General features: G+C 42.1%; 1 protein-coding gene across 4 annotated transcripts in view; it reads right to left on the bottom strand.

Annotated features, from left to right (window-relative positions):
• The window catches only part of PPP2R2A (protein phosphatase 2 regulatory subunit Balpha), a 102,316-nt gene extending 81,543 nt beyond the window's left edge, over positions 1–20,773 (bottom strand). For 2 of the 4 annotated variants that reach the window (XM_049769457.1, XM_049769458.1), the window contains exons 1-2: positions 20,478–20,773; positions 18,542–18,616 (exon numbers count right to left, since the gene is read on the bottom strand). In XM_049769457.1, the coding sequence (XP_049625414.1) occupies positions 18,542–18,616; positions 20,478–20,484 (82 nt within the window). In that variant the 5' untranslated portion in view covers positions 20,485–20,773. Of the gene's footprint in view, positions 1–18,541; positions 18,618–18,817; positions 19,126–20,477 lie in introns of those variants that run through there. The other 2 variants (XM_049769455.1, XM_049769456.1) reach the window with 1 other exon arrangement.
• Positions 20,774–21,687: the final 914 nt, after the last annotated feature.

The following is a 21,687-nucleotide window of genomic DNA, read 5'->3' as shown; positions in this document are numbered from 1 at the left end:
TCTCTTTTGAGCAGGACGATGTCTGAGCAGTGGTACGGTCTTCCATGGTAGAGGATTGCTTCCAGGTGATGTTATAGACAAACCTCACAATTAAGGGGCAATACAGCAAGCCCTGTCCAGTAAGCAGGTCTTTGTTCTTGTTGTCTTCTCAGTGTTAAGGGGTGTTTCTTTTGAGTAGATGTCAGAGCAGCTGTAGGGTCTTTCCTGGTACAGGAATGCCACCAGGTGATGTTATATACAACCTTGGATGTTTTGTAAATGTCTTCTGTAGATCAAGGGGTGAATGGAGAATGCCCATTCTTCTGAGGCCTGTGCCAGGTCTTTATGTCAATGTTCAGGGTGAAAGGTCTCATTGCACTACAAGATTTTTATTAGATAAGAACTTATTGGTATGTATAGTATTTTTCCATGTTAGTGTGCCTACGCAAACAAGATATAAAGCCACGTGGTGCTATCAGATATATGGGGGCATAAGAACATTTCCAACAAGACCCATGACTTGGTTCAAACATAAGTATTAAACTGAGGGATTCTTTCACACCAAATTCCATATTGAGCAGTTCACAAAGAGAAGATAAAAAACATGGGGGGGGGGATCATCACTGTATAAGAAAGTATTTAGCAAAAGTTATAGCCGTCAAAGAAAACACCCATAAAATGTTGAAAAGATATGTGTCCTTTTTATGCCTTTTAAAATAGTTGGGTGGGTGTTAACTCTAGGGCACCACTTTGGTCTGTGACTTAGGACTCAACAGTACTTAAGTTAGAAAGGGTATAAAAGGAGTAATGATGATAGGAGTTAAAGAAGTTAAAGAGAAATATGAACTTATGAAGGGGTATGCAAAAGGGCAGAGTAAAAAATGGACATTCTGCATACATAAAAACATAATTCAATGATAGTGAGTACTATTAAAGTTTCTTGTGAGAGTACTATTAAAGTTTCTTGTGAGAGTACTATTACAGTTTCTTGTGAGAGTACTATTACAGTTTCTTGTGAGAGTACTATTAATGTTTCTTGTGAGAGTACTATTAATGTTTCTTGTGAGAGTACTATTAATGTTTCTTGTGAGAGTACTATTAATGTTTCTTGTGCCAAACCTCCTCCTGCTAGCCTCCCGGCTCCCAGGAAGGAGAGATCCTTCAAGAAGCTGGGAGACCAGAAGCTCAGAGCCCCACCCAGACCCTCCCTAAGGAGCCGCATGGATGGTGGGGGGGAAGGCCTAGGGTACCTTCAAGCTCCACCAAGGGACCCACCCTCACCCCCAGGACTGCTAGAATATGTGGTCCCCTCTGTACCTATCCTATTACTTAGTAGTCTTGCACCTGTTTGGTCCTGATGCCTCCCTTATTTCCCCCTCTAATTGGGAGGCAGGGCTAGGTAGTTCAAGTTATGTGGTTTTGTTTGAAGAGAAGAAAAGTAATAAACTGGGGTAAAAGTCTAATACGCCGAAAATAAGCGAATTCTTCTAGAGGCTCTCGTCATCGGTTTGAGAGACGAAGGAGAAAAAGAAGGTGAAACACTCCACCATTACAAAAAGAAGTGTCAAATATCTATTAAGGATTCCAAAAATAACGCTAAGCACCACAAAAACAAAACAAAACAAACAAACAAAAAATGCCATGGTCTTGAGATAAGCAACATGGCAGAGCACATAAAGAGAAAAGAAGGGGCCGGAGAGATAGCATGGAGGTAAGGCATTTGCCTTTCATGCAGGAGGTCATTGGTTCGAATCCCAGCGACGCATATGGTCCCTCGTGCCTGCCAGAAGCAATCTCTGAGCCTGGAGCCAGGAATAACCCCTGAGCACTGCTGGGTGCTACCCAAAAACAAGATGGCTACAGCCAGAACCCAAGGGTGTGTTTTTTTTGGTTTTGTTTTTATTTTTGGTTTTTTGATTTTTGGGTCACACCAGACAGCACTCAGAGGTTACTCCTGGCTCTATGCTCAGAAATTGCTCCTGGCAGGCTCGAGAGACCATACGGGATGCCGGGATTCGAACCACTGACCTTCTGCATGCAAGGCAAACGCTTTACCTCCATGCTATCTCTCCAGCCCCTCAAGGGTATGGTTCTGATATAGCAACTCTCTTGCAACCATGCCAATGTTAAAGTGTAAGCTCTGTTGCACCACAGACTAGTATGAGATCCCTTAACACAATGCCACAAGGGCAAAAGTACATGCATTATAAATACATTATAACATACACACAAGAGGATTTTCCTTCTACTACTAAATAAGCACACCTATAGATCCTAATAAGTTAGTGATGATTTATTTCCATTATCACCCAAGAAAATTGAAGACATTATAGTTGAGGATACTGACTGAAACTGAGCACTGTCAACTACAAAAAAAAAAACAAAAAAAAACCCTCAATGAAATCATTTCCAACCCTTCCATTTTCTTTAAAAATATAAAAAACAAAATAGTTTAACTTTCCTCCTGTAACTCAATGTAATTTATAGAGATGTACATATACTTTGTAGTCATCTTTTTACTGATACACTGATAATCAATGTTAATAGTTCACAAAAAAATAAAAACATCTAAGTTTCACAAACATGAACCAATGAAAGTTATAACATCTACTATGGGACACAAAAACTGGGGACAGAGACAGTACAAGTGAAGTGTGGGCACTGTATCCATTTGAACAGGATTCAGTCCATGGCACCAATATAATCATCCAATCACTATCAGAAGTGATCCCTATGAAGAGCCCTTAATTCTGCCCAAAACCAACTACACTATTAACAATTATGTAACAAACAGGACAACCTAGAAGAGAGGCAAATACGTAAACATTCAACATGTTTCAGACTGAAACATGATCCAAGACTGAATCAGAAAATCTGAACAGTAAAGCCCATGAGAACAGTGCAAGTCACCGAACACAAACCAAAACCTAGGGAAGTTTCTCTACTTAAATAACTTCTTTTTTGTTTGTTTGTTTGTTTGTTTTTGGGCCACACCTGGCAGTGTTCAGGGGTTACTCCTGGCTGTCTGCTCAGAAATAGCTCCTGGCAGGCACGGGAGACCATATGGGACACCAGGATTCGAACCAACCACCTTTGGTCCTGGATCGGCTGCTTGCAAGGCAAACGCTGCTGTGCTATCTCTCCAGGCCCTTAAATAACTTCTTTACTTAATGACATCAAAAATACAAATTACCCATCTCAAATCTTCCCTAAAAATTAAACACATTTTCCAAAGCCATTTCACTGATTTTGAGACCAGTCTTAAAATGAGCTCAAAACAGCAGAGACCAGGGCTGCAGAGTTGGTAGATAGCAGGGCTGTGGAGCTGGTAGATAAATGATTCGACTCCGACTTCTCACTCAGTTTTTCTGTACTTCTGACTCCGACTCTGACCCCAGGTACCCAAAATTTCCTCCCATTCAGACTCCTCAGCCCTGACAAAGACATCACACATACAATAAAGAAAAAGGCCAGAAATGGCTCAAAGAGCTGATGGTGCATGTTATGCAAGAGAAAGCCCCAAGTTTGATCCTGGCACTGTACTGTGTTTCAGCAGTCTGGAGTAGTCAACCCAATCTCACCTCTACCCCTCCCAAGTTGTGTCTCAAAACAGAAGAAGGATAACTATGTGGTAAACAGAGGCAAAAGTCCTCAACAAAATACAAGCAAGCCGAACAAGCAATATATATTAGAACTGGAACATGGTCAAGTCAGATTTATTTTAGAAAAGCAAGGACAGTTCAGTATCTGCTAAACCCTCTTGATATAAAAGGAAGGTCAAAATCATGGGAGTATCTCAATAGATGAGCACAAACCACTTGGCAACATTCAACATCCTTTAATCATTAAAAGCTAAACCTCTAAGATCTAACACTATTGAAAGCCCAGGACCCAACTTACAGCAAATAAATGTTAAAATATATCAGAATTATAAGAGTTGTGAGCTGGGAGGGAAGCTGGGGTGGAGGGGCAGAGTCATGGACTGGTGAGATTCGAAGTGGGAACATTTTCTGCTTGAAGTCCTATATTATAAACAACTTTGTATATCATGGTATCTAACAAAACCAAAAAATTTTAGCCACACCCACAATTCAGGTGTTACACCTAGCTCTGCTGGAATTAGGCCTAGCAGTGCTAGGGAGACCACATGGGATGATCGGGATCAAACCCAGGTCAGTCCCGTGCAAGGCAAGCACCCTTCCCTTTATCATTCAGCCCGCCCCCCCCCCCAAAGTGTCTTAAAGAAACCTTCAAAAGGCACATGAAAAAATGCTCCTCATCACACTAACCATCAGGGAGCTGCAAATCAAAACAACTATGAGATACCATCTCTTTTTTTTTTTTTTTTTTTTGGTTTTTGGGCCACACCCGGCAGTGCTCAGGGGTTACTCCTGGCTGTCTGCTCAGAAATAGCTCCTGGCAGGCACAGGGGACCATATGGGACACCGGGATTCGAACCAACCACCTTTGGTTCTGGATCGGCTGCTTGCAAGGCAAACGCCGCTGTGCTATCTCTCCGGGCCCGAGATACCATCTCATACCACAGAGATTGGCATACATCACAAAGAATGAGAACAATCAGTGCTGGCAGGGATGTGGAGAGAAAGGAACTCTTATCCACTGCTGGTGGGAATGCCATCTAGTCCAACCTCTATGGAAAGAGATATGGAGATTCCTCCAAAATCTCGAAATTGAGTTCCCATTCGACCCAGCTATTCCACTCCTAGGGATATACCCTAAGAACACAAGAATACAATACAAAAACCCCTTCCTCACACCTATATTTATTGCAGCACTATTCACAATAGCCAGGCTCTGGAAACAACCAAGATGCCCTTCAACAGATGAATGGCTAAAGAAACTGTGGTACATATACACAATGGAATATTATGCAGCCGTAAGGAGAGATGAAGTCATGAAATTTTCCTATACATGGATGGACATGGAATCTATCACGCTGAGTGAAATAAGTTAGAGGGAGAGAGAGAGAGACACAGAATAGTCTCACTCATCTATGGGTTTTAAGAAAAATAAAAGTCATTTTTGCAACAATCCTCAGAGACAATGAGAGGAGGTCTGGAACTTCCAGCTCACTTCATGAAGCTCACCACAAAGAGTGGTGAGTGCAGCTATAGAAATAACTACAGAGAACTACCATAATCATGTGAATGAATGAATGAGGGAACTGGAAAGCCTGTCTGGAGTACAGGTGGGGGTGGGATGGGATGGAGGGAGATTTGGGACATTGGTGGTGGGAATGTTGTACTAGTGAAGGGGGGTGTTCTTTACATGACTGAAACCTAATCACAATCATATTTGTAATCAAGATGTTTAAATAAAGAAAAAAAAAAGAAACCTTCAACAAGACTGGCATAAATAAAAGTATATGAAATAATAAATGCCATATATATATATATATATATATATAAAACAAACCAACAGCCAGCATCATCCGCAACAGTGACAAACTGAAAACCTTCCTTTGAGAAAAATAAGACAAAGATATTCACACACCACACACCACTATTATCCAAGAGTTACGAATGGCCTAGCAAGAGCAATTAAGGGGAAAAAAAATTGGAAAGGATATTACTATCTATTCATGACATGATAAAATGCATAGAAAAATCCCAGGACTCCAATAGCTAGTAGAAAAGAAAAAGTGGTAAAGTACTTCATTAATATACAATATACAATGTGTCATATATATCAAATAAACCACTAAAAAGAAAATCAAAGAAAAATTCTCATTTAAAAATCACATCAAAGGGCTGGAGCAATACATACCCAACTTAGGTTCAATCATTGGCATCCCATATGGAATCCTGAGCACACCAGGAGTAGTTCCTTAGTGCAGTCAGGAGTAACCCTGAGCATCACCAGGTATGGCTAAACAAATTTTAAATAATAAAAAGATCAAAAAAATCTCATCAAGAAAATTTAATAATTTAGACTAAATCTAACCAAAGAAATTAATACGACCTTTCATCAAAAAAAGTCACAAGTATTACTGGAGGAAAGAAAAAAATGTTAGCATAAGATATTTCATGCTCATAGATTAGAAAAACATTAAATATCAATAATACCAAAAACAATGGACAGATGAATATTTAGATTTATAAAATATCCTGGATAGCAAAAGTACTCTTAAGAAAAAAAGAAAAATGGAGACAGCACTCCCTAATTTTAAGCTGTACAACAAACTGTGTAGTAATAAAAGCTACAGGGTACTAGAATAAAAACAAAGAGATCAATGGAACAAAACTGAAAGCCCAGAAGAAAGCCACACATAAACATACAGACAACTAATTTATAACAAAGGAACAAAGAGCTTACTATGCAGAAAGTCTCCTAAAAAATACTAGGGAAATTAGAAAAGGCTAGAGACAGCTCAACAAACTGAAGCCTGCTTGGCACATAGGAGGCTCAGGTTCAATCCTTGCATTCAGTATAATCGACGCCCGACCCCAAAACCCTACTCCTGTGTGCCAACAACAACCCTTGCACAGAGCTGGAAAAAAAGAATCCTGAGTATTGTTAGGTATAGCTCAGAAACAAAAATACTGAGAGGGGGTTAAAAGAGGACAAAAAAAAGGAGAGTTTGGGGGAAGCAGAGCCAAGGCCTCGGGTACATAGGTGGTATAGAAGAATGGTAATAGCCATCTACCCAAACCAGAGTTAATGACGCCCAAAGCAGGAGATGAAACGCCAACAGCCTGATGGTGGCAAGCTGGTTAATGGACAGTGGGAAAGAACTGGTTGTGAAGAGAGGTGCTGAAACATTATACTTCCTAGTTAACTAACTTTGTAAATCTTTTTTTTTTTTTTTTTTTTTTTTTTTTGGTTTTTGGGCCACACCCGGCGGTGCACAGGGGTTACCCCTGGCTGTCTGCTCAGAAATAGCTCCTGGCAGGCACGGGGGACCATATGGGACACCGGAATTTGAACCAACCACCTTAGGTCCTGGATCGGCTGCTTTCAAGGCAAACACCGCTGTGCTATCTCTCTGGGCCCTAACTTTGTAAATCTTAATTAAAAAATTAAAATTTCAATATAAAAATTAAAAAAAATTTTTAAAAAAATAAGACAGTCACATCCAATAAATAAAAAGGAAAAAAAAAAGAATAAAAGAATTGGACAAACTGCAGTAGAGGTAGAAAAATGAGATGAAAACTATGAAAGTCAGTGATGGAAAATGAACACTAGTAAAGGGATGGGTATTGAAACATACTGTATGGCTGAAACTCAACTATCAACAACTTCTTTTTTTTTTTTTGGTTTTTGGGCCACACAAGCGATGCTCATGAGTTACTCCTGGTGTCTGCTCAGAAATAGCTCCTGGCAGGCACGGGGGACCATATGGGACATCGGGATTTGAACCAACCACCTTTGGTCCTGGATCGGCTGCTTGCAAGGCAAACACCACTGTGCTATCTCTCAGGGCCCTATCAACAACTTCTATCTCAATCTCATGTGATTTACTTAACAACAACAAAAATTGGACAAAACTCTGCTCCCTGACTCTGCCAGCTTATCAAGAAAAGGGAAAGATCAGCCCAAAAGAATTTTGTGGAACTACTGCCCCAGACTTTTCTATGGATCTGGGCTCCTGTGTTAATTCAGGACAACTTCACTCATTGCTCTTAGCCATCTGTGTTGGATTCTCCTTTCTTGGACAATGGCAGATCTTCTGGTTTATCCTTTCTGAGTCTGAATCCCCCTCTCTGGTCTCTTTATTTGAGTACTATAGGAACAGTCCCCACTATCTGAAATAAAGTTTAGCTCCTTATTCCTGCACTCCTTCACCATTTTTCGCCTACAAACTCTACTCAGTTATTTCCCTTTTTTTTTTTTAATAATATCTTTAGGGGCTGGAGAGTAGCACAGCAGTGGGGCATTTCCTTTGCATGTGGCCTACCTGGGAGAGACCAGGTTTAATTCCTGGCTTCCCATATGGTCCCCTGGCCTGCCAGGGGCAATTTGTGAGTGCAGAGCCAGAAGTAACCCCTGAGCTCCGCTGAGTGTGGCCCAAATACCAACCCATCTATAAATAAAGTTTAAACAAATAATATCTTTATCTAAGCACCATGATTACGAATGTTTGTAGTTGGGTTTCCGTCATAAAAAGAACACCCCTATTCACCAGAGCAACATTCCCACCACCAGTGCCCCCATCACTCTCCTCCCCCATCCCCCTGCCTGTGTTTGAGACAGGCATTCTACTTCTCTCATGCATTAACATTGTCAGGATAGTTGTTAGCCTAGTTATTTCTCTAACTGCGTTCACCACTCTGTGGTGAGTTGCACATTGTGAGCCAGTCCTTCCAAGCCCTCATCTCTGATGTCTCTGTGCCTTTTTTTTTTTTTGGTTTTTGGGCCACACCCAGCATGCAGCACTCAGGGGTTACTCCTGGCTCTATGCTCAGAAATCGCTCCTGGCAGGTGCAGGGGACCATATGGGATGCCGGGATTCAAACCACCGTCCTTCTGCATGCAAAGCAAATGCCCTACCTCCATGTTATCTCTCCGGCCCCTGTCTAATTCTTAATAGCTTCACTACCACCACGATCATGATCACCATTCTCGCTTTTAGTGATACAATGATCAAAATTAGGGTTTTGTACATGCACAATTTTAATTTTTTTAGTTTTTAAAAATTGATACTGAGATACTGCAAATTACAATACTGTTAACTATGGTTTCTTGTATACATGGTTAAATCACAACTCATCTTACCAGTGTACCCACCTCTCTTCCCCAAGCCTAACAAAGTGATTTCTGAAAGTAGACAGAAGTAAACCCGGAGCACCACTGAGTATGGCCCCAAAACAAAGCAAACATCCACTGACTGACAGCAAAGTTAATAGTATATACACATAATAAAATACTACAGCTGGAGAGAAGGCATGGAGGTAAGGCATTTGCCTTGCCTGCAGAAGGTTGGTGGTTCGAATCCTGGCACCCCATATGGTCCCCTGAGCCTGCCAGGAGTGATTCTTTAAGCGTGGAGCCAGGAGTAACTTAAGCGGTGACGGACGGACGGACGGAAGGAAGGAAGGAAGGAAGGAAGGAAGGAAGGAAGGAAGGAAGGAAGGAAGGAAGGGAGGGAGGGAGGGAGGGAAGGGGAGGGGAGGGAAGAGGGATGGAAGGGAGGGAGGAAGGGAGGAGGGAGGAGGGAGGGAAGAAGGAAGGAGGGAAGAGAGGAAGGAGGGAGGGAGGAGGGAGGGGAGGGAGAGAGAGAGGAAGGGAGGAAGGAGGGGAGGGGAGGGAGAGAGAGAGGGAGGGAGGAAGAAAGGGAGGAAGGAAGGAAGGAAGGAAGGAAGGAAGGAAGGAAGGAAGGAAGGAAGGAAGGAAGGAAGGAAGGAAGGAAGGAAGGAAGGAATACTACAGGATCATTAACAAAATCCAGCTATCATAATCTCATGGATGAATTTAAAAGGTATGTTTAGTGAAGTAAGTCAACAAGACAAACATTACATTATTTTAATTAAATGTAGAATGATGCAGAGAAAAGATTATACAAAAACAAAGATGATTTAATAGTTACCAAGAACAGAGAGTTATATAAATTAAGCAAAAGCAACAAATGTATTACGAAGTACAAAAATTAGTTTTGTTTTTGCGGGCCACAGCAGGATATAAGCATAGTAGAGGCTATGTTCAGAGTCCACTCCCAGTGGTGCTGCAGAGAGAGGATTAAATGACAGAACTTTTATTTTTGGAATGTTCAAAATCCCTAAATAATGGTCTCTTAGATACAAATGATCCCAAATAATAATGCAGGGACAAGAATACCTGCCTTGCAAGCACATGGAAACAAGTTCAAATCTCTCTAATGATTCAACATGTACCAAGCACAATACTGGTAGGCCAGTTGTCTGTGATCTGTTACCACAAGTGATTTACAACCAGTGTCAGGTATATTTAAGTAGTCTAAAAATGGGGTACAACCTCCAGGAAACACTACACTGAAGAAGTGATATAAGTGACAGCCAAGACATGCAACCCCTGAACAGCATGTGTGAGTACCACAGAAACCCCTGACAAGCAATATAATGATAATCTGTTTATCAATTAGGATTGTAGCCCCTGGCTAGCACCAGAACTAGCTGAGAACCAGTGTGAATTCTGGCAAACACCACAGCTGAAATGAGATGGGAGCCAAACTGACACAATCAGACATGGGTGCAATTCACAGTAAAGAATGAGGGAAGGGGGTGCAAAAAGAACAAAGAAAGTTTAAATAAAGGCGAGCAATTATGAGCTTCAGGAAATATAAAGAAACAGAAAGGAAGTGAGCAGCATTGCAGAGTTCTGGTTCAGTAGTGGACATTTATGGGTCACAGCATTATAAAAACTGACTTTTATTTTAACCAGAATGTCTAATACAAAACAATAGGACAGAATGAGAATATTGGAACTGATAAAGTGGACAACATAATCTAAATGTCTAAAACTGACATACATATATATAATATATAAATATATATATATATTTAAGCATCTGAGAAAACAGCTAGAAGAGTTCTAGGTAATTACTATAAGGCAAGGGCCTTGGGTCTTTGAGGAAGTATTTTCCATTTAAACTCATGCACAGAACTGATTTAGGGGAAATAGGAAGGAATCAATGACTCCAACCAGTGCTGGGGGGGTCACCTGGTGCTAAAGATCTAACCTGGCCTCCATATTATCTCCCCAGACCAGTTTTAGATTTTTTTAAAAAAATAAAGCAAAACACAGGGGCCGGAGAGATAGCATGGAGGTAAGGCATCCCATATGGTCCCCTGAGCCTGCCAGGAGCAATTTCTGAGCATAGAACCAGGTGTTACCTGCCCCAACCCCCCTCCCCAAAATAAATAAAACAAAACAGGGGGGCGGAGCGGTGGTGCAAGCGGTAAGGCTTTTGCCTTGCACAGGCTAACCTAGGATAGACCACTGTTCAATCCCCTGGTGTGGTTCCCCACCCAAGCCAGGAGCGATTTCTGAGTGCATAGACAGGAGTAACCCCTGAGCGTCACCGGGTGTGACCCAACAAGCAAAAATAAAATAAAATAAAGCAAAACAAAACAAAACAAAAACCAAGACAACTATCAGGGCCAATGAGACACAGGCCAATGTTGATTTTTAGCACCCCCTGGTTCCCAAAACATCACCAGGAATGATCCCTGTACACCAAACCAGGTAGTACCCAGAGTAGCCCCTGAACATGGCCAGGGTAACTGAAAAAATAAATCAATCAATCAAAATAAAAAGCATTGTGAAATCTAACAAATACAGAAGAAAATACTTAAATATGTCCAGGATTATCAGTTATTATAAACTTCTGTACCAACCAGACCAAGTTCCCCTTTCTCATACTACCTGAATGTAACCACTTACCACCTTTTACAGTTTCATATCTTTTCATTAAATTTACCTGTTTTAAGTCCTGAACTTGTGGTTTACATTTGTTTTGTTTTACTTTGGGGCCACACTTGGTTTTGCTCAGGGCTTACTCCGAGCTTTGTACTCAAGGCATTTGTACTCAAAGCATGTGCAAGGCGAATTCCTTCGTCACTGTACTATCTCCCCCAGTCCACATATGGTTAAATTTTTTTGAACTTCGTACTAGTGAAATCAGGAGTTATGTATAATCATTTGCATACAAATGAGGCTTTTTCCTAGCTCTGCGCTCAGATATTGCTCCTGGCAGGCTTGGGGGAATCGTATGGAATGCGGGAATTGAACCCACATCTGTCCCAAGTCGGCTGCATGCAAGGCAAAGATGGTTTCTAAAGAGTTGGGAAAGTAAAAAAATAAAAACAGATCTGTCTGATTTCTATCACATACTTTATTACCATTGAAAAGTAAGCCACCACAAAATAATTCAGATAGAAGTGATAGTTTCGAACCCCAATACCCCAATACCCCAAGTGCTCCCCAAAGTCCTGCCTGGAGTAAGCCCTTGAGTGCCACCAGTGCAGCCCAAAATAAAATTTTTTCATTTTTAATTTAATTACTTAAAGTTCAGATAATTTGTTGATGTCCAAAGCTGGCTATTTTTCAATACTTGTCAACTTGGCACTGAAGTAAATGAAGCTGCTTAGGTCTCAAGAAAAACTGTTACCATTACCTTAAAGCAGGGGTCCTCAAACTTTTTAAACAGGGGGCCAGTTCACTGTCCCTCAGACCATTGGAGGGTCTGACTATAGTAAAAACAAAACTTATGAACGAATTCTTATGCACACTGCATATATCTTATTTTGCAATGAAGAAACAAAACAGATCCAAATACAATATGTGGCCTGCGGGCTATAGTTGAGGACCACTGCCTTAAAGAATAGGGAGTATCCATATTTAGGAGCATAAGTTTCCAAAAATAACATTTTTTGTCAGAGGAGGGTACAGTTAAGACAGAACTGGTATCTAGACTCAAGGTTCTGCATATGATGTCATCCTTCCTCATCATTTGAGATCCCCCTCCTTCCTCTTATCCCATTTTTTAGCACAGTTACAGTTACTGTAACATGTACTCACTCAGCCATGTGAATTCTCCATATGTACTTAATTAAACTTTTTTTCTCCCAATAAGCAAATATACCAACATAACTATACAGGGGCCAGAGAGGTAACACAGCGGTAGGGCATTTGTCTTAGACGCAGAACAGTGGTTCAAATCCCAGCATTGTATATGGTCCCCCGAACCTGCCAGGAGCGATTTCTGAGAGTAGAGCCAGCAGTAACCCCTGAGCACTGCTGGGTGTAATCCAAACAAACAAACAAAAAAATACCTATACATGTCTTAGAAAAGCCTACATGAGGGGCCCGAGAGATAGTATGGAGGTAAGGCATTTGCCTTGCATGCAGAAGGACAGTGGCTCGAATCACCACATTCCATATGGTCCCCCAAGCCTGCCAGGAGCGATTTCTGAGAGTAGAGCCAGGAGTAACCCCTGAGCACTGACGGGTGTGACCCAAAAATAAAAAAAATTTTAAAAAGAAAAAAAAGAAAGAAAAGCCTACATGAACTAAAGGACAATGCTGTCGAGTCAAAAGAAAAATTCTAAGTTCTGTAATATTCTCAATAAAAAATCCAAGACAGGCCTAAATTCAATAGTTGTATTTTTTTTTTTTTTGGTTTTTGGGCCACACCCTGTGATGCTCAGGGGTTGCTCCTGGCTTCTTGGGGGACCATATGGGACGCCGGGGGCTAGCGCAGGCAAGGCAGGCACCTTACCTCCAGCGCCACCGCCCGGCCCCCCAATAGTTGTATTTTTAAATTCTATATAATGTCCAACATCTCAAACAATTTATAATATCAGCAGCAACAATACTGATCTATTTCTGTTTAAAATTTTTTGAAGATTGACATAATTATCATATAAAAAATAATGTAGATGTCATGCTTTATGGCTAAACATTCGTTAACCCAAGAGTACTTATCCAAATTGAAAAGTACTTGTCTGTCACACACACAAAAAAAGACAATCTTTTTTTTTTTCTTTTCGTTTTTGGGTCAGACCCAGCAGCGCTCAGGGATTACTCCTGGCTCTATGCTCAGAAATCACTCCTGGCAGGCTCGGGGGACCATATGGGATGTTGGGATTCGAACCACTGTCCTACATGGAAGGCAAATGCCTTACCTCCATGCTATCTCTCCAGCCCCATAAAAGACAATATTCCAATATAGCTTGGTTTTTTGTTGTTATTGTTGTTGTTTTGGTTTTGGGGCCATACCCAGTGACACTCAGGGGTTACTACTGGCTCTGCACTCAGAAATTGCTCCTGGCTTGGAGATCCATATGGGACGCCAGGGGATAGAACCATGGTCCGTCCTAGGTCAGCCGTGTGAAAGGCAAACACCCTAATGCTTCGCCACCACTCCGCTCCATAGTTTAGTATTTTTAATCCAGTTATCAGGTCTGTCAAGTGAATAAAACAATTATTGCCAGTAGTATACTCTCTCATTCTACTGTTCATCAATCCTCATTCCCCTTTCATAACCTACTAATAGTAGTATTCATTCTGCAATACTTATTGCATGCCAGGCACCCTCTAAGCATAGCAGGTTATTTAGGATGTCCTGCAATAAGCTTATATTATAAAAGTTGGAATTTGGAGTACTAATTAGGTTGCTGACAAAATGCATAATGCAATATATTAAAAAGTATTTTCCACAAAAGAGCATTACGTTAAAAAAGGGTGAAGATGTGACTTGAAGGATAAGCAGAGTTCTGAATTGATAGGAACTGTGGGAAAACAGCATGTATTCCAAAATGGGAACAGCAAGAAAAGCAAAAACCAAAAGTCAATGTGTACAGAACTTGTTTAAAGAACAGCATCCATTTAGCTAGATCAAAAACCATATTAGCAAATACACAAAAGTCATACAAATGCATTCAATATAATTCATAAAACACTGAATACAGAAGAACCCAGAGATTTCTAAGAAAATAAAACAATGGTTGCATATAACTTAGAACAGGACAAGAGGCACTAATTCAATTAGGAAACAATCCTAATGAGATCCTGAGAACCTGAACTAAAGTGAAAGTAGATATGGAAAGATTAAAGCCAACATTACAGAAGTAAAAATGGTATACTATGACAGCTGGGTGCATGTAGAAAGAAAGAGACCATTTGAAGCCTTTGATGGGGAAGAAATTGGGATGTATAATTAACAGAAAATAGGCAAGTTAAGCAAAAGGTTGACTAAGAGTAACCAAGACTCTAGTCCAAACCAATACCGTACTTTCCGGAGTATAAGACGACGGGGCGTATAAGACGACCCCCTAATTTTGCAGTTAAAACATAGGTTCAGGCCTATATTCACTGTATCAGACAGAACGTTCCTGTGCTGCATGTGTTCCTGTGCTCATGTACCAGTGAGCCAATCACAACAAGCAAAGGTCCAAAGGTTATACTGTAATAGACTTCCTCTCTGTAGATTCCGGTCCAGAACATTGTCTAATTTGCATGCATAAAAAGCCTGCTTGGATTGGCTGAGTTAGAGAGGTGGTCCAAGCAGCCTTGCTGTGATTGGTGCAGGATCGAGTTGGAAAATTGGTTTTGTGGCAATATGCAGACAATTTTTGTTTAGCGGCATATTGAAACATTTTTCAGGATATACTCGGCATATAAGACAACCCCCGATTTTCGGTTGACTTTTTTTTGTTGTTTCAAACGTTCTTATACGCCAGAAAATACGGTAATAATCTTACTGTACTTCAGAAACACAAATCTTTCCTTCCTAAAAATAAATGTACTACCAGTGGTCCTCAAACTATGGCCTGCGGGCCACATATTGTATTTGGATCTGTTTTGTTTCTTCATTGCAAAATATGATATATGCAGTGTGCATAAGAATTCGTTCATAAGTTTTGTTTTTACTATAGTCAGACCCTCCAATGGTCTGAGGGACAGTGAACTGGCCCCCTGTTTAAAAAGTTTGAGGACCCCTGTTAAGTAACTAGACTCTAACATAAAGCTATAGTATGTAAATTATTAAAGCAGAGTATTTTCAAATTTGGATACCTTTTATGCATAACACACTTGTTTAGATGCTAAAACAAGCCACATTTTTAATAAAAATATATATGGGACTCGAGCAATAATATAGCAGACAGGATGATTGCTTTTAATGAGCTGTCACAGGTTCAATCCCCTAACACCCCAGATAGGCCCCAGAGCGAGGAGTAATTCCTGAGTACAGAGCAAGGAATAACCCAGGAGCCAGACCTTTGAATGTTAAGATGTCTTGAAAGTGCTCAATGCTAAAATATTTCAAAACCCCAAAAGGATATTATTTAATAAATAAGTAACAAGACACGGCTAATGACAGAAGAGAATTACAAATGATCCATCACTATAAGATGCTGGTAAGCAATTTCTTCTTTTCAAATCCTATGACCATCTTGCCTACGCTTTAGACAAGCTATGCAGGGTCGGAGCAGTGAGGCAAGCAGTAGGGCATCTGCCTTACATGCGCTTAACCTAGGACGGACCTTGGTTCCATCCCCTGGAGTCCCATATGGTCCCCCAAACCAGGAGCGATTTCTGAGAGCATAGCCAGGAGTAATCCTTGAGCGTCATTGGTTGTGGGCCAAAAGCCAAAATAAATAAATAAAAATAAACAAGCTATGCAACTATGTAGAGCAGTTTATGTTCTAGTAGATAATCCCTACCTTCAATGGGGAGCACTAAGGAAATCCACAAAGGACTTAAAGAAAATAAGTAAAAGGAATGAAGGGACAGTGAGAAAGTACAGTAGGTAAGGCACACACAGTCAACCCAGATTCAATCTCCTGCACCATATATGCTCTTCCTGCACCCCACCCACACCACCCCCACCTTCAGTCCTCACTTGGAATGATCCCTGAGCAGAGCCAGGAGTAAGCTCTGAGCATCACCAAGTGTGGCCATACATATATAGGAAAAAAAGTTAAAAGACTCAAAACAAAAAGAAAGCAAGTTGAATTCAACCAAGGAATGTTTTTCAAGTATACAGCACTTTCATAATTTAGTTAAGTATTACACAACAGCACAAAACCAGTGATCCAGTGTTTGAGTGCCTACTATTCAACAGGTAATGAAGTTACAAAATGAGTAACATATGACTCCTCCCTAGAACTTAGGGTTTATTTTCCTACATATCAAATACCAGAGACTCATCAGAACACCTTGATTTGCAGAGTATAACGAAATCTCTGAACTTCTTTAAACTTGTGATTTTTCATCCTAAAAATAGTATCAGAAAGAAACATGAGTGGTCTATTAAAATATCTAAAATATATGGGTCCAGAGATAGTTCAGCAGGTATGGTGCTTGCGTTGCTCAGTTCAGTTAACCTAGGTTTGATCCTCGGCATAACCATGTTCCCCTGAGCCCCACCAGGAGTTGCCCCACCAGAAGTGATCCCCAAGCTCAGAGCTAAGAGTAAGCCCTGAAAACTTTAGGGTATGGCCTAAAAACAAACTAACAAAAAGATTCATAGATAAAACTCATGCTAATTACCAAACTGGTATCACCAAATTCTGATTAGATGTTTAAGAATGACATGTTTGACACAGCAAATCCAAAGATTGACTATATACAAGGTCATCCATCATCTTATTCTAACCTGAGAAAACTCTCAAAACATTACTCTAGAGAGGAAGTCAGAAACAAAAATCCTAATGTAAAGACTAGAGAAATACTTTACCAAGTTTTCACTAAACAAAGTAGCTGTTTTAATATCTTTTGTTGGAAAAGTCCTATTGTAATCCATGACACAATTTAGTAATAAAATTTAAGCTTTACAGGAAATAACATACACCTAAGACAAGGTCCAAAGAGTGAAACCTTAAAATTTCCAAATGTTACGACATTAATAAATCTTGGAAGGGAAAATTGAGAAATGATCAAATTTAACTTCTAACAGCACAACCCAGGAAATAAGTCCTATAACCACAATGTGGCTATTTTCTTAGCCATCTCAATTAATCCTTGACAAAATCCTTCACAGAAAATGTCATCAACACAATACTCTAAGTTTCAGTTACAAAAACAGCAAAAACTTTCCTTCAAAAGAAAAAAAGAAACCTGCTGTTAAGCATGCTGAGATAAAAAATTAATAGCACACATTCCAATTTATTTAAAAACTGTACAAACAAGAAAATACATTTGTGCCTGGAATTCACACAGCCAGAAGACTAGCAGAAGTTCTTAGATAGTTCTTCTGATAATTTTTCATAGATACATGTATCCCATCATCCAGTGCTACTTTCATTTCATTTATGGAAAGAAAGTAAAACAAAGTACAAATAATAAAAAATATTTAAGACTTTTCCAGGGGGCCAGAGTAGTACTAAAGTAGGACAGTACAGAAGGTTGGATGCTTGCCTTGCACAGGTTTGATTCCCAGCACAGCACAGTGGGGCAAACCCCTGCGCCAGCCAGGAGAGATCCTGAGTACATAACTAGGAGTAAGCCCTAAGCAACATCGCGTGTGGCCCAAAATGCAAAAAAATGAACAAAAATAAATACTGTTTTCCAGAAAGGTGATTTTTTTTGTGTGTGTGGTTTTCTGGGTCACAGCCGGCAGTGCTCAGGGGTTACTCCTGACTTCATGCTCAGAAATTTCTCCTGGCAGGTACGGGGGACCATATGGGATGCTGGGATTCGAACCGATGACCTTCTGCATGAAAGGCAAATGCCTTACCTCCAATTCTATCTCTCCGGCCCCCAGAAAGGTAATTTTTAAAACTGTTCATCAACTGCCTAGATAACCAACAGAAAATTGTCTTGCAGAGCAGGAGCAGCAGCGCAGCTGTAGGACACTTGCTTTGTACTCGGCTGACCCAGGATAAACCTCAGTTCGACCTGTCATCCCATTTAGTCCCCCAATCCAGTTCTGAGCCCATAGCCAGGAGTAATCCCTGAGTATCACGGGGTGTGGCCCAAAACACACACACACACACACACACACACACACACACACACACACACACACACACACACACACACACACACACACACGGCAAGAAAAATAGTCTTGCAGTATAGTAATTATTCAGCTATAATGAAATATTAAACTCCTTCTTACCTTCTGCTACATCATCATCTACTGCTCCTTTCACCTGAGAAAAACACCACTGAATATCATTCCCTCCTCCAGCTCCTGGAAAAAGAAAACATAGCAATTAAAACTGAGTTCTATTCATGTTGACTCTCATAAACACAGAGATGGTATCCATGGTTGGCATGACACTAAGAGCCTAGTACTGCCCACATGTACAAGCACTACCCCAAGCACTAGTCTAGGAAAAGGTTAGTCCCCCACAGACAGGTTTGTATTTTTTAATGAAGAAAAAGACATTCCAGACATGAAATTCTTGAGGGCATGCACTGTCATTAACATTGTACATGTGTCCAAAAACTTTTCTTCCATTTTTTCCTTTCCCTCAAATACAGTAAAGCCTTTTATTGAAAGCCTTACGCACAAGACCTACAGAAAAAAGAAAATAGCATAATTAGTGTTTTGCTTTAGGTGTACGAAAGCCTGTTAAAGAGTGAAACCAGTATAGACCACCGAATGAAGAGCAAACTTCAGAAGCATTACTGCCTAGGCAAGGGCTAATTCCTATCAATCCTATCACTAACACTCACCATCCATTTCTTTGCATTTTGTTACCAGTAAATCACTGGCTGCAGACAGCGGCAAAGAAACCAGAATTAAAGCTGATGCAGACTGTCATATGAAGCTACTTTTTACCTGCTCCTCAGAAACCAAAGGACTGGGGCAAAAAAGTTTGGCTAATTTGTTCTATCTTGTCCAAAACGACTTCTTTTATTTATTCAACAATGCCAAGGAGCAACTTGTTGACAGCAAAGAATAAGAAATCAATCCAACACCTTAGCTTTCAAGGACTTAATTAAGCATTGGGAGGAAGCACAGAAAACTGATTAATCTCTGAGTGTTTCTACTCCCTCTTCCAAACACTAAAGAGCAGAAGCCCTGGATCTAAGGAGGAGACTGAATTTAATCTTGAACTCTTGGGAAAAAAAAAAAGGCGATCGGCAACAGCAAAACATACCAAAATAATCCTGACAGCAACTAAGCAGCTTTCTTTCTTCATCTCCATTCCTAGGTCAAAAATACAACCTGGCTCTCCCGGTTGCATGCATCCTCTCCCCCACAAACTCTTTACCTAAATCCTTGCTCCCTTTTGGCTATTTATATCTCTAAACGCCACCAACTATTTTAACTAACTCTATGAAGTCCTTTTGGGTTTTAAAAAGGACACGGGCAGCAATGCCAAGTTTAAATTACATTTTTTGCGTGCAAACTTGCTGTTAACAGCAAAGACCTTGCACTCCCCTTAGAGGAAAGAAGGGGGGGGGTGGAGGAATGGTTGCAAATTAAAATGTTGCCTTTAAGAGTCTTAAAAATTATACAAGGGATTTAAAAAAATATATACATATATATAAACACAACCATACCCATTGCATTTTAACTTAAAATAAAATATTTTTGAAAACTTGAAAACAAATCTTCCTTCTCAAGGCAGATCAGGTATAAAAAAAAAAACCCAAGGGTTCTGCAGAGGGGGAAAGGAAATAAATAAAAAAAAAAAAAACACAGGAATTAAAGGTTAAGACGATCGGGCAATTAAAATAAAAACAAAATACTGGGAGGGGGCGCGGAGGTGACACAGGGCGCAAAGCTGGGCGAGCAATCTGCACGGCGCGGCCCCCACCCCGCGCGCCCCACCCCACCCACGCCGGCACCCTCCCCACCCCCACGCCAGCCGCGGGCCCGGCCCTCCCCCGTTCCAAGAGCCACGCTGCCCAGAACCTCTCCCCCCGCCGCCCCCACCCCACCCACTCGACCCATTCCCAGAAACCCGGGGCGGGGGGGCGCGCGCCCCGTGGCGCTCCGAGAGCGGCCCGGCGGTCGCTAGGGGGTGATGGAGGGAGGAGGAAGGAAGCGATGGCTCGCCAGCAGCCGAGGGAGAGCGCGCGCGAGATTTCGCCCTTACCTGCCATGTTGCGCTGCAAATGGTGACCCCGCCGGGTTCCCCGAGGTCTCCGCTTCCCGAACTCACCCCCCTCACCTGGGGATGGGGGGGTCGAGAGGGCGGATGGCGGCGGATGGCACCCACGGGGGGCGCGGGCGGGGGCGAAGGGAGCGGGAGAAAGGAAGGAGGGGCGAGCAGACCGAGCCGAGCCAGCGGCACGATGGGAGAGATTGCGCGCTCCGGGGCTTCCCGGCTCTCGCTCTCCTTTTCTCCAGCAAGCGACGGCGGGCGGCAGGCAGGGGCAGGCGACTCCACTTTCAAAATGGCGCCGGCTGGCCTGGCCAGTGACGTCACCCGGGGTGGAGCCTCCGGGCCGGGCCCGAAGGGAGGGGCGGCGCGGCGCGGCGCGGCACGAGGGCCGGGCCGGAGCGCAGAAGGGGAGGGGCAAAGCGCGGCAGGGCGGGCTGCTGGCCACGCCCCCTTCCGGCGCCGCCCCGCCCTCTCTGCGTCCCGCCCGCCGCGCCTGCGCGGTGCGGGGGCACGCTCGCTTGATCCCACTGGGCTTTCTCAGCCCGGAGAGCCTGGGTCGCACAGATCGGTTGTCCCGGGCTAGAGCAAGGGGTAGCTTTCCAGAGCGGAATAAACTGTCCAGGAGACGTGCTGACTCTCTCGCCAAGAATTCTTGGGGGCCCCCATGTGTTTAGACACTATGTTCTGTAGGCTACAGCGGGTTACCTCAGGAGTCAGTCACATTAAAGGGCCTCTGGGTGCAGCTTTGCTGTTTGGCCTAGGTGAAAGTTCGAGGATCTGACAAAGGAGCTGGGCTCCTTCCATCTGGGTGAAGTAGATTCCCTTTGCTTAGGCACTGGTCACTGAGGCGAGAGTGTTTGGCGATTGAAAGTGGTTTCTCAAGAATAAACATGAGTTGACTAGGCGCAGAATAGAGACAACAAAGTGACCCGAGTCTGCCCAGCAGAGAATTGTAGAAATTAAAGTTAAGAGCTGGGCTCTGATAGGGGACAGAGCTGTGGTGCAAGCTGTAGGTCTTCCTTGCACGCACTAACCTAGGATGTTTCCGTCCCCGGTGACCCATATGGTCCCCCAAGGCAGGAGCGATTTCTTAGTGCCTAGCCAGGAGTAACCCTTGAGCCATCACCGGGTGTGGCCCAGAAAACAAAAAAAAATGTCTGAAGCCAGACTACCAGAAGCTGACTCCACTAGGGAAACAAGG

Source organism: Suncus etruscus, chromosome 3 (assembly GCF_024139225.1).
Source record: "Suncus etruscus isolate mSunEtr1 chromosome 3, mSunEtr1.pri.cur, whole genome shotgun sequence".
In the NCBI taxonomy this organism is placed as follows: domain Eukaryota; kingdom Metazoa; phylum Chordata; class Mammalia; order Eulipotyphla; family Soricidae; genus Suncus; species Suncus etruscus.
The sequence above is the reverse complement of the archived record's forward strand: the minus strand, read 5'-3'. Positions and strand labels throughout refer to the sequence as shown.